Raw genomic sequence first — 14,141 nt, 5'->3', positions numbered from 1 at the left:
AAAGGTTAAGGTGGAATTCTGCTCTTCAGAGGCTGAATAGCAATTACCTCACCTCCTCATTGCTGGCATCTTCCAAAAAGCCTTCATGCTTCTTGCCCGTCCTTATAAATCCTTTTTCACCTGGCTCCTCTCTACCACTTCCTTTCAGCTAGTTGCTGACTCAGCCTTCTGACCGCAGGTGAATTTTATTTAATCAAACACATCTTTGCATCATTAAATAAACATTCAAAAACAAAAAAAGTAACAAAGCTTGAAATAATATTCTACAACAAATTTTTTCCTCTTTTGTCCCTCCCCCACTAATTTGCCCTTTCCTATTATATATATACCCATAATTGTTCAGCAATCTCTGCTTCACTGCCTATTGTATACGTGTGTATGTTGGTGCTATACATACATATACACATAAACATATACAATACATAGACATAGAATAGACATAACCTAGGACATAGACAAAGACAACTAGACAGATACATAGACTAAACATAGGAATAAACAAGACACAGATATGGTCATAGACAAATCTAGACATGGACACAGAATAGACCTAGACTAGATATAGACATGACATGGGCATAGGCTATACATAGACATAGATGTGAACTAGACATAGGCTGGACATAGACATAGATATGTGAACTCTTCCTGTGATAGAATCATTTGAATTTGGTTTAAATTTTTATTGGACTCCATAGACTCACAAATGTTTGCACCTTTTTAAATGACCAAGATTAATCAAAAACAAAGAGTATTGTACTGCAAATATTTTAAACCTATATTTGTAGTCACAGAGAATCTTCCATAACTATATTCATATTTCTCTAAGATGAAACTGACAGCATGAACCATTACAAAATATGTCTTCATCCCATCTGACTCTGAACAAACCGGGTAGATGAAAAACATGAGTCCACAGAAGCCAGACTTAAGCCACTCTATCCCCCAATCATTGACTAAACCTGAAATGCAAAATTACTGCTGACTTAAGTAACATCTCCACAGCTCCTCAGAGTCAGACCACACCAGGAGAAAACTGAAAACCACCATCTGCTACCTGAACAAGAACAGGATGATGCTGGGCTTTCCAAAGCTGTTCCAGTGACAGATAACTGGGCCTGAGGCCAGTATGTTAATTAAGAGGGTCACCACAACTGGAAAACAGAACAAGAAGCTCAGGAAAAATACTGTAACACAGGCATGAGACAGAACAGCAGAAAGAAAAGAGACCTGAACAACAAGCCTCTGCTGCACAACTAACAGAGTCCTGTCACCAAATTAACCAAAGGTATTTAAAATGGAGAAACACACACACAGTAAGTCTGCATGAGGGTCAAGCAGTACTCCTGAGAAGCCCTTTTCTCTTCCTAGATCCCAAGAATGAAGGAGCTCTCACAGCAAAAGCCAGCCATACCTGCAGATGTGAAGTACTCCAACGTCTTTTGTGCAGGCCCGTGATACATGACTTTTCCTGAGGCCACTAAGGTGAGGCTATCAAAAAATCTGAAGATGGTGTACTGGGGCTGATTAACGGAGAAGATGATTGTCCATCCCCTCATAGACATCCTAAGTTTAAAGAGGGAAAAATCATAAGTCACTGGACATTGAAAACTTGAAGTTCTTAACAAAATATTTTATTCCTGAAGGTATACTCTTTGTTCCCATTTCAGCTTGAGTTTTTCTTAAAAACATCTCCTCTCACTTGTATTATGCACTTGATAGAGAAACCAAGCTCCAAGCTTTTATTTAAAAGATTAGGACTTCTAAAATGTGGGACAGCCGTAGTCTGGGGTCCACTCAAGTGTTAGTATATAGATCGCTGCATAGTCTTTTAGACACTGGATCAGAATATCTGGGAGTCAGTGTAAAGAATCCATATCACGAACATGCAGCCCAGTGTTCAGAAGGTTCACTCAAGCCTGAGAACCCATGACAGAGCAAAGATTACAACTATGATTGTAATTCCCTTCCATCCCTTTCACGTTCTTCCTCTTCAGGAATTGGTTTTCATTGTTCTGATAATGTTATTCACATTACTAACCACTTGTTCTCCCTTCTAAACCTTTCAGCAAGAACCTCATCTCAAATTTCACAATATCGGCATAAGGCATGTCAATACAACTTCCCACTTCTTGTTAATAAGGCTTAAAAGATCAAGCAGCAGGCCAAGGGGTCATAGTTAGTGAGGGGCAAACCTGGGATTTGATTGTTGGTTTAATTCCAAGATAGGAAAAAATAAGCTGAACTACCATTTCAGGGAGTCATATCTTCTGTTAGGAGAACCGATAACCCAAAACACTGTTTAAAACTCTTTGAAAATACGTTTATAAAAGCTGGGTGTGGTGGCACATCTGTCTTGAACTGACCAGCCCAGCTACCACCCAGGCACACATCCAGGGCTTTGAGTTTGCCCAACCCAACATCTACCCCATCTGTGACCTGCTGTAGCACATGTAGGGACTGATCCTGCAGAACCATAGCTGCAGGATCTCCATGACTCAGGGTAGCAGCAGGATATCCCAGAGGAGTTTCAGTGAGGGTCCTGCATTGACGGTGTACCAGAAGCCAGAGGCCTTGAACCTCACCAACAACTGGTTATACAAGTAAAGCTGTTTGGAAAGAAGGGTCTTACTCCATGACGTGCTGCAGTTCCCAGTGCCACTAATACAAATGAAGAGGAGATGGGGAGGGGGAGAGACAGAGGAGTGAAGTGTTTGTTTTTGTTTTGTTCTGTTGTTTCAGTTGTTGCTGTCTCTCTTTTGTATTGTTTTGTTTAATTTTTAATTAATATTTTTATTTTCTTATTTTTTTTTCTTTTTAAGTTTTTCTTTATGGGATGCCATGAGGGTGAAGTGTGGATACAGGGGGACAGACAGGGAGTTGGGTGGGATTGGGGTGCATGATGTAAAACTCCCAAAGAACCAATAAAGAATTACATTTCTTGTAAAAGCTGGGTATTGTGGCATGTCTGTAATGCCCCAGCACTTGGGAGAATCAGGAGTTCAAGGCCCACCTAGGTTACATGAGACTCTGTTTCATTAAGACAAATAGAAAGGCTAGGGCAATGGTGGCACATGCCTTAAATGCCAACACTTGGGAGGCAAAGGCAGGTGGATCTCTGCTGTGGGATGTTCTGTATGGCAAATGTGTTGCTGATTAGTCAATAAATAAAACACTGATTGGCCATTGGCTAGGCAGGAAGTGTAGGCGGGACAAGGAGGAGAATAAAGCTGGGAAGTGGAAGGCTGAGAGAGAGAGAGACACTGCCAGCCGCCACGATGACAAACAGCATGTGAAGATGCCGGTAAGCCACGAGCCATGTGGCAAGGCATAGATTAATGGAAATGGATTAATTTAAGCTATAAGAACAGTTAGCAAGAAGCCTGCCACGGCCATACAGTTTGTAACCAACATAAGTCTCTGTGTTTACTTGGTCAGGTCTGAGTGGCTGTGGGACTGGCGGGTGAGAGAGATTTGTCCTGACTGTGGGTCAGGCAGGAAAACTCTAGCTACAGATCTCTGTGAGTTTGAGGGCAGCCTGGTCTACAGAGTGAGTTCCAGGACAGCCAAGGATACACAGAGAAACCCTGTCTTGAAAAACTAAAAAAAAAAAAAAAAGACAAACAGAACAAAAGAAAGAGAGTGAGGGAGGAAAGGAGAGATAGAAAAAAGGGAGTAAAAGAGTGGGGCATGATAGAGTACTTCTTGAACTCCAGCAGGACAACTGGTTGGTAGAGACGAGATGGGGCAGACTAATGACATAATAGCCAACTGTTTTCCCAGAAAGACTATTCATAAATCACAGAGGAAAAGCTACAATTTCATATAATATAACCAGCAAGCACCAGCATGGTTAGATGACCAAGATTCAAGCAAGGAAGGCAAGATGTTTCAATGGATAAAGGCATTTGATCCCAAGTCTCAAGACCTGACTTCACTTAGTGGAAGGAGAAAAGCAAGTTTCTTGAGTTTTCTTATGACCTCTACATGCATGCTAGACACACACACACACACACACACACACATTAAATAAATAAATAAATAAAATTTAAAAAATTAAAATGATTCTATCACTAGGATGCACTTCGAGGACTGTTGGAGACAAAGGAGAACACAGCATATCAGGGCTTGAGTCTACTCCAAGAACCCTGGGAGAAACCACACTTAGGATGGCCCCATGCAATGCACTAAGACTAGCCATGGCAGGAGACACAGGGACAGAGAGAAGTGTTCCTTACTGAAAATGAGCAAGAACTTGATGTTAGAGTGTCCTGAAGCAGACAGGAGAGGGGACAGACAGGGAAGGTGTGACACCTGAGGAGTTTACAGACTAGAAGGTGACAAGGCCCCAGGTGTTGACTTCATCACTGGGAAGGTGCAAGGGTGGATGATGTAGTTCTTGGAGGGACAGGCAGGAGTGGTTAGGGTGATGGACCGTGATGTTAGAACAAAACAAAGAAGGGGAAGGAAGGACAGACAGAGAGTGCAGTAAAGTTCAACAGCCAGGAGCCCAGGTCATGGGAATGGGACAGTCCTTATATGGTTCTTGGGGTTATTCAGTCAGTGTGAAACTTTTATTATATTTTAAAATGTAAAAACCTACCTCTTACACTTTTCCCTATAAATATTTTAGCCCCAGACACCTTTCTTGAAAGAAGGAAATATCACTTCATTTAGTTCATTCTTCCCCAGGTGAAGGACTTAGACCTTGGGAATCATTCCCTCAGCCATCACATCCAGAGCTAACCCCAGAGATAACCCTATTTATTCTATCTTCAAAGCACACTCAAAACATACCATTCCCTAGCTAAGGAACCCGCATATCTCAGCCTCCTGCTGACATTTTTACATCCCCATGATGCAAGTGTACAACCTTCTCCATGATGCATGCTCTGCTCTAAACTCAGAAGCCTTCTCACATCCCCTGCCATGGAAACCTTAGTCCTAACAGTGGCCCAGGTGGTCCAGGCAATCTACACCCAACCCAACCAACCCCCTCTCTTCAACTGTGAATGTGGAGGGCTGAATTCTGTCCTTCCAAAGACTCATTTGTTGAAGTCCTCACATCTAAGATCTTAGAATGTTTTTATAATTGGAGACAGTCTTTTAAAAGGTAATTGAGTTTAAATGAGAATACTAGTGTGTCAGGAACCATTAACATGAGCTATTGCAGGCCACAAGATTATGCAGTGAGATCTCAGCTCTTATTTAGAACATGAACCTACTAGAAACATGGATATTTTGATGGAGGATTAAATATTGGAATTATTGCCTTTCGAATGAATTGGCTGATTTTTTATTGTAGATTTCTTGTGTGAACCCATAGCTCCTTCCCTCGTATTACAACTTTGAGATTTCTTCCCACAGCTTAGCAGTGTATTGATCACTTATTGGGCACAATTTCTCTTATGCACTGGAACACTGGATGACTTTTCCAGCAATGTGTGAAAGTAAGTCATACAGTCAAACCTTTGTTCCATTTCCCAGTATAAACTTAGAAGTCTGCTTTCCTTCAATTATCTTTGACAGGCAGTTGGTCAATGTTAGTGTCCAGGAAAAAGATTCTCATTTGAGACATTCACAGATGCCCAAGGACATAGAATTATGACATGCTTGAATTTGTTGATTCACAGCCCTCACATAGATAGGGAACAAGAGTGCCCTGGACTCACCCTGCCAGTAGATAGGAAAGTATTGTCTTAAGCTAACCTCACACTAATCTTAAACAAGTTCTTAACACATATATCTCCTTACACATATTTTCACATCCATTCTTTGATTAGCTTATTTCTAACCGCACTTAGGAATGTAATAACACACACGAATTTCCCTCTTCCCATTGTAGACTTCTCTACTGATTTAAGATCTCTCTCCTTTTCATTTGACCCCGTTCATTTTAAGAGTTCACTGAGGCTTTTACAAGTCACTCCCACTGTGAGTCATAAAGAAAGCCTGATAGTCACTCCTTGGTGCATTCCCTATCTGCCTTTAAGACCCTGAAAGACTCAAGCCTTGTGACCTTGTTTTGGCCAGAGAATTACTGATTGTATGTGTATATAAACTGGAAACTTTGGAGAACAAACAGAGACAAGAGAACAAGAAGCATGCATAGAAAGAGCACAGTGTGAGCGGACTCATTCCTTCACCCTAAGATCATTAGATTTTCCTCACTTGTTGAAGCTTCTTTTTTGGACCCTGAAAGAGGCCTTTAGGGCTGGCACCTATAGGTCCTCATTACTAGTATGTCCTAATGTAACTGGTGTCCATTTAAGATCAGGGCATAGACACATAAAGAGGAAGGAGACACCATCCACAGCTCAGTGAGACAGGCCTCAGAAGACACATTAAACATGCTTTGCCTCAGAAAATTAGTTTTCTGTCTTGTCAGCACTCTGTTCAGATCTCACCCACTCATCCTCAGCTCACTTGTCACATGCTTGCGGGTTATGGGGACATTTATTTAAAGCAGTGTTGCACCTCCCCACAGCCATCTTTCCCTATGCTCTTGTCTCATTGTCTTGATGTGTGTTCCTTGTTAATTGAAGTTTCCCTTTAACAATCAAGGAAGAAATTCTGATGCTTACTTCTGAATCCCTGCACCAAAAATACACACAAGTGACCAGGTATTAAGTGAATAAAACTTAATGTTTCTTCAGCACTTACCTTCTCAGGATCAAGATAACATCTGTTGTAGTCCTGAAGTCTAAGCCAGTGGTGGGATCATCCAAGAACAGAATGGGATGCTCTGTGACCAGCTCCATTGCTATACTGGTCCTTTTCCTGAGTGCTTTTGATCTAGGCTAGAGCACCAATGACCACCATTATCAACAAGAACAATCACAGTCATTGTCATTTGGTGAACTAGACTGTCTAGGCAAGAATAGATTTTGTTATGTCTTTATCCCCAGGAGCAGAGTATGGGTACCTGGGAGAAGAAGGACTATTCTCTTTCCCAAGTGAGGAGATAAAGGCTCAGGTCAGACTTGACATGAAGCCCATGCTAATGACAGTTACTGTTCATTCTTTATCAAGTCACATGTTCTAGGGTAATGAGTTATCACACTCCAAGACTGGCACAGTGAGATCTCTGTCTAAGAGGAGGAAGACGGGACAGGAGAAGATGAAGTATCTCTAGTAATTTAGTTATCATTTAACACCCTCCCAACACACGCACACTCACACAGATACACACAACAGACACACAACAAAACACATACTACACAGCACACACACATATACTGCTTTTTATCAAAAATCTGACATTGCCTTATTAGGGCCTTTCAACTTCCTTAAGAGTTCATGAATTGACATATTTATTTGGTACAGCATTACAGAATTCATTACTCATCCTTAAAGGCAAATTCAAAAGGTGGTATAGTCTACAGGTCAAACTGTTCTGGTCTTTGCACCAGTCAATGTCATTGTGTAAAGTGAGAGAGATTAAAAGGTTGAGGGGGGTCACAGAAATAGGGAACAATTCTTCTCAAACATGATAATCAAAACCACGACCAAGCCCTACGGACAATATACAACAAAAGATGTCTGGGGAATGTGGATGAGTGTGGTCAAGACAAGGCTGAGGATATAAAGGAATTATTCATTTTGATAGTTAAGAATAGAGTTTCTAGGTAAGTAGATGTCCTTATTTTTATGGATGAAAAGTAATTAAGTACTCAGGAGTAAGATACTCCCTAAGGTTCTTTTAAAATGCCGCAGTGAGAAACGGCTTTAGTGAGTGTGATGCTGTAAATATTCAGAAGCCCGGGAGGCTGATATTAGCAAGTGTACTAATGTGCTGGCTATATATCAGTCAAACTTTACAGAAACCACCTACTGCCTCTACATTTCTTAAATCAAAATCTTATGAAAGGCTGAAGAGAAGTTTTAGTAGGGAAATGCACTTGCCACACAAGCCTGAAGCCTAGGTTCAATCCCTGGAACTAACATAAAAAGCCATATGCAGTGGAATGCATCCATAATTCCATCAAGATGTAATTATAGTGAGATGGGAGGTGGATCAGGAGCATTAGGCATGTGTGTAGGGCATCAGCAGAATGAGACAGAGGCTGACTTAAAATCAAGGTGGGGAGAGAGAATGGACCCTTGACAAAGATGTCCTATGACCTCCATATGTATACTATGGCATTCAGGCAGACACACACACACACACACACACACACACACACACACACACACACACCTTTTTTGAAAGCTATCATTAAAAAATTATATGAAAATTCTTGTAATGTATTACATTTCATGACTGTCAAGAAATTAAAAAATGTACCTTAAAATGTACCTTATTGTAGACATAAAACCATGTAAATAAACAGAGCCAAAGGAAACAAAATTCCATCGCTCAGGAAAAAAGAAAGCATGGTAAACATCAACTTTTCTATTCTTCCCAACAAGACAAACATCTCATACATGACTGTGGAGAAGTATTGTGAGAATCAACAACCCTTACCTTCCTGTTCCTCACTGCCTCTAACGAGGAGCCTCCATAGGAGTTAATCCATGAAAATCATATTCTGGGGAGCACATTTTCATCAGTACCACCAAATGTCTTCTCAGAAGACATCTACATATAAACTTCTCAATGAGTTGATGTCATTGTAAGAGACAGGATGTTTTGGAGAACACAAGAAAAGGAAAGCAATCTTGATAGTATAATCTCTAAGCATATAGCAAATACAGTACTTAGTCAGGTTTTATAAACAATTTAATAATAAAAAAATATTTGGGAAATGTGAATGGTTGTAGCCTGACAGGCCTGAGTATATCAAGATTTATTTCATTTTGATAGTTAAAAATGGAATTATTAAGATAAACAAATGTCCTTATTTTTCATGGATAGAGAATAGGTATAAAGGGATAGAATACTATATAATATTCTTTTTAATATGTCAGTAAGAAACAAGCTAGCTATTATAATAGTCAGCTGTGAAGTTCACTGCTCATCTATTTATTACCTTTCCTGGTCCTGCACAAGTCTCAACAGGAGGCATCACTGGTCTACTCACTGTTACACTTGCCCAAGGTTGTGTGTATAAAACCTTACACAGGGTCTGGGAATAAATATTAACAGAAGATAAGGAAATGGGGAGTGAGGGCAAAAGTGTATCCTAGTTTTAGGGCCAGTCGCTAAGATAAAAGGTAAACAAGGAGCAAAAGGTTTTATTTCGGCACTCATTTCAAAGTACAGTTAACCATTGCAGGGAAGTCCAGGCAGGAAGCCAATGCAGCTGGTTACAGCCAGTCAAGAGCACAGAGAGGATGAATGCGTGCAGGCCTGTCAGTGTTCAACCCACTTTCCCCATTCTCATGACACCCAGGACCCAAACACAAAGAATGGTGCTGCCTGAGTGGGCTGGGTCTTTCCACATCGCTTAAATCAAGACAGTCACCTCAGAAATGTCCACAAGACAACTGACTACAATCCCTTATTGAGACTCTCTTCTAGATGATTCCAGGTGGCTCCAGACTGTGTCAAGGTGACAGTTAACACTAGCCACCACAGACAGGATGGGATAAAAACACAGAAAGGCTACAGAAAATAACAAGCCCTGAACAAGTCAGAAGTAAATGCTAAAGAGACCAGGTACAACCCTGGAGGAAATAAATACAGAGTGAAACACAGAGCCAGAGTCCTCAATCCCACGTCATATGTCAGTCCAGAAAACATTCTGAAACAACAAAGGGACAAGTCCTCAGGGAAGAGACAATAAACAGAAAAAAGCACTTGCCAGATTCTCCATGAGTCAAGAGTTTAAGGCTGAGGAAGAGGAGGCTCATGTGAGGAAACTTGGAAATGGCCATGTGAGGAACACTTCCCTTCTGGATCACACTCCATTCCCAGGTTTAACCATTGCTAAGAAGGCTTCCCAGCTCAATCTCCACTTTACATCATGTAACCAGTCACTTACTCATTAATACAGAGAGCAGCCACCTGGACCACACACATTAGAGGAAACTGCTGACAGAGGGTCATATAATCCACACAGGGATCTCTCTCTCTCTCTCTCTCTCTCTCTCTCTCTCTCTCTCTCTCTCTCTCTCTCTCTCTCTCTCTCTCTCATACTTTTTGACTCTGAGTCAAGATTTTTCTTCACATTACCTTGATATTTGCCACTTTATCCAGATCCAGAAGTTCAAGGATCTCATCAATTCGTCTTTTTCTTTCATCTCTTGTTACAGTCATTGGGAGTCGAAGAGCTGCTGAGAACTCTATATTGTCTCTCACAGTCACTGTGCTCATTACCACATCATTCTTAAGGTTAAATGGAATGTTAAATTTAATTACAAACAGATATCAGTAAGACTATCACTGTAATATATGTAACCTAGTCACACATACAGCATTCCCAATGTAATGCTCTACTTTAAAATGTTCTTTCAATTTTACTAATTTCAAGTAGAGAGCCTGATGAATTCATTTGCACCCCTTTCCATTTGCCTTCCAAGTAGAGCACAGGGATTTAGATGACTGTTACCTGCAATTATTTGCAGAACACAACTTCTAAGCAGTGGAGAAAGATGAAGGAATGGCAAAATCGGACAACAGTTTAGTATTTGTAGAATTAAATCCCAGCTGCAGTTACTAATGCTGTACCACAGCTGTCAGACTCCAATACTCCCCATCTTCCTATTTAATAATGCCTGCCTCAGGCTAATGAGTCAGTAGGAAAAGCTGGTGCAGAGAAAGTTGGGACTATAAATGTGTCATATAATTAATTGGAAACACACAAATCTATAAGCTAAGCATCTAACCATACAAAACCAGGAGAAATATAAAATTACAAACCCACCAACACTTACCTGTGGTACATAACCAGAAGTACATTTGAAATTAGCAGGTCGAGGTTTTCCATTTATCCAAATATCTCCTGATAATCCACGTGGATCTTTCCTTGCAGCTAAGACATCTAGTAACCTACAAAGAGTTACATATATTGCATAATTTACTTTTTCCCTTCAATAAAAGCTATCACCTTTTAGCTATTCAGAATAAAAATCCTGCATATAAAGTAAGCATAAAATTAAGTAGTAAACAAGTCAAAAGTTTAACTGAGATCACACACATACACACAAGCACACACACTCATTCCTGTTCAGTATGTTTTCTAATACAGCCCAGAATTATGAATGCAAGACACGATGCATATGACCATCCCTCCCTGCTATCTTATCTTGGGACTCAAACTGGTAATGTGCAGCTGTATTTTGAGAATTAGCCCTGGTGATGATTTCTTGTCTCCAGAAAACTTCTGCTTCATCTTCCCAATTTTAATACTATCTCCCCCACATTAGATAATAATATGACCCAACAACATATGCCAATCACTCTATCATTTCCTATCAGTAAAGTGGACCTAGTAAGACTTTCTGTTTTTGATAGAAAATTAAAATGTACCCTCCTGCACATTATCCACAGCACATGGGACCAGACTAGATATACTTACAAAATACTTAAATAACTCCTATAGACGTGATTTTTATAGCACAGAAACTGGATACAAAGGGCTTGCATATGCTTTCCATTATACTCACCAAGATCGGCTCCCATCTTGAGGTCCCATGATGGCATTGAGGCCAGGTTTCATGATCCCACTGTTAACACAAAATCATACTGGCTGATTTGTCTATTTAAAAGAAGTTATGTTCATTTAGTGTCTACAGTGAGTATGCTGTTGAATTTGGTTGAAATTTGATACAGAATATAAGTATAAATTCATAAAATTAAAATAATAATAGAAGCCTATTATTTACAAAAGATGTCAATTGCTAGTGGGGACAGAAAAATGCCACAGATATCATAAAAGCACTTTTGTTTATTATTTAAATGATTTGTCTTTTTTGAAACATGGTACATTTAAGTTAAGTTTCTTTTAAGCAAGTAGCAGGTTCTCATGAAGACTCTATTACATATATGGGCTTTATGTGTCAAGTATACAACAACTTCTTGCGCATGTTTGATGATCAATATCTTCATACAGCCCTCGTAAACCTCATCACAAGAAACCAGTGATTTATGGAATATCAGTAGCAGTGTCATTACTATTAAAATAGGATCAAAGCATATTAAGTAGAAATCCAAAGACTAGGAAGAAGCTCTACAGAGGACAGGATCGCGGCCAAGTTTAACACTCAAAACAAACTAAAATAAAACACTTCCTTAATCAAAATAGAAAAGCTAAACACACACCCACAAAATGATGATTTCCCGACCTGATAAAGAGATTAGAATACAATCAGTTCAGAACTGGGAGACATCCCTCAAGCAGAGGAAATTCTTCACTGATGTATAGGTACAGCACAAACACATATTATGTCTCAAAAAAAAAAACTGATTGGTTGATTCAGAGTAGTAAATATCCAGATTGAAAAAAGCATATTCTTATAGAAAACTTAGGTATGTTCCTATTTCTTATTATTTCATATCCAGACAATGTGTTAAACCTTTGCCCTGCCCATTCCCCTCTTAGTAAGAAAATGATGGAAGTTCTGGTGGAGGAGCAGAAATGACCGGTGCCCAAGAATAGAGGCCATGGTTGGGGTTGGGAGGAAGAGTCTATACAGAGTGAGCGGGGAAATCTTGGTATGTGTGCTCTGTCCTCAGAATTTGGTCAGAAGCAAGCCTTCTCTATGTTATGGAACAATGTGTGGAATATTGGTTTTAGCTCTTCTTAGCTCTTAATAAATTTTGAGCAAATACACGTGGACCCAGACTTTCTGCTGTTGGGACTTCCTCATTGCTTCCATCTCATCACTTGTAACTGACCCAGACAGCCTGTCAGAAACTCTCAGTTCAGTTATGAGAGTGCATGTGCGTACAGACATGTATACAGTTCTTTTATATATTCAAATTTCTAGGTATTAAATTTTCAATATTCCCTCATCATATGTTGATTTTAATAGTATGTTTGGTATTATGTTTTCATCCCTAATTTTATTGAACTAAAATCATTTTTCAGGGTGTTTTTTGTGTGTAATATGTCTAAGAGATTGTCAAGCTTGTTTGTGTTTTTAAAGAACCAACTTTTTGTGTCATTAATCCATTAAGCTGTTCTTTTAGTCTCCATCTCATTAATTTCACTGTGATCATGAATCTATCTGTATATATGACAAGCTGAGGCTGGGGGATGGTTCATTGGATGAATCAATTGCTGTGTGAGGGGAGGACCTAAGTTAAACATCCAGAATTCACATGACATTGGGTGCAGTAGTGGGTACCTATAACTCCATGCTCTATGGAGAGATGGGAAACAGACAGGAGAATCCCAGGACACTTGCAGGCTGCTTGTCTGGCATACCCAGCAGTGAACAGTGAGAGACTCTGTCTGCAACACGGTAGAAGGTGAAGACCAGTGCTCAAGGTTGTCCTGTGATGTCCTTGTGCCATGGGTGTGTCATAGCATGCACACATGTGCACATGTGAACTTGTGCACACACATACACTTATACACACATATAAACATATATATATGTGAACACACATACACTTAAACACACACTAAACAGGTATATACACTGAATACACACAAACACATACATACACACACACAGATAATTGATAAAGAGAAAGTCTGTTGGTTGAAAAGTTGTTCAATGTTGTGGTCCCTTTAGTTCATGAACATACTTGATATTAGATAGTCTTTCTATTATACGCGTTTTTTTACGGAATGGAAAGCCACTCTGCACTGTCTCTCGATAGCTGATGTTATGAAAACTCAACACAGCCACTCCGGTCAATGTGTCTGGGTCACTGGTGTCCATTCCAGGAAGGTCACTGGGATTTCTTTCTATCATCGGGATTGTAACAGGGTCATTATTGGAAGACATCTCCAGAGGTTCTTCCTTCCTGTAGAAGAAACAGCAATAGTGAGTTGATGGTCCACACACACAACATTATTACACAACACAGCACACTTCAGGATTGTTTTAAACTGCACAGTCATAGGCAGATTCCTTCTTGATGTACATATCACTGTGATTACCTAAGGACCCAACGAGAAGCAGATGGAATTGAGTACATAGACTCTCCTTAGACACCCAATTCCTAAGAAACAAATGAGCCCTAATGAGCAGAGTATAAATGTGATTCATAATTGATAAAGGAAGAAGGGGACAGATGAGGGGGC

At 39.9% G+C, this 14,141-nt stretch overlaps 1 protein-coding gene across 2 annotated transcripts in view; it reads right to left on the bottom strand.

Moving 5' to 3' along the window:
- The window catches only part of LOC131920496 (ATP-binding cassette sub-family G member 3-like), a 54,924-nt gene extending 41,067 nt beyond the window's left edge, over positions 1–13,857 (bottom strand). For both annotated transcript variants that reach the window (XM_059274870.1, XM_059274871.1), the window contains exons 1-6: positions 13,640–13,857; positions 11,551–11,610; positions 10,819–10,933; positions 10,118–10,270; positions 6,664–6,800; positions 1,415–1,566 (exon numbers count right to left, since the gene is read on the bottom strand). In XM_059274870.1, the coding sequence (XP_059130853.1) occupies positions 1,415–1,566; positions 6,664–6,800; positions 10,118–10,270; positions 10,819–10,933; positions 11,551–11,610; positions 13,640–13,842 (820 nt within the window). In that variant the 5' untranslated portion in view covers positions 13,843–13,857. The remainder of the gene's footprint in view (positions 1–1,414; positions 1,567–6,663; positions 6,801–10,117; positions 10,271–10,818; positions 10,934–11,550; positions 11,611–13,639) is intronic.
- Positions 13,858–14,141: the final 284 nt, after the last annotated feature.

The sequence above is a fragment of the Peromyscus eremicus genome, chromosome 10 (genome assembly GCF_949786415.1).
Source record: "Peromyscus eremicus chromosome 10, PerEre_H2_v1, whole genome shotgun sequence".
In the NCBI taxonomy this organism is placed as follows: Eukaryota; Metazoa; Chordata; class Mammalia; order Rodentia; family Cricetidae; genus Peromyscus; species Peromyscus eremicus.
The sequence above is the reverse complement of the archived record's forward strand: the minus strand, read 5'-3'. Positions and strand labels throughout refer to the sequence as shown.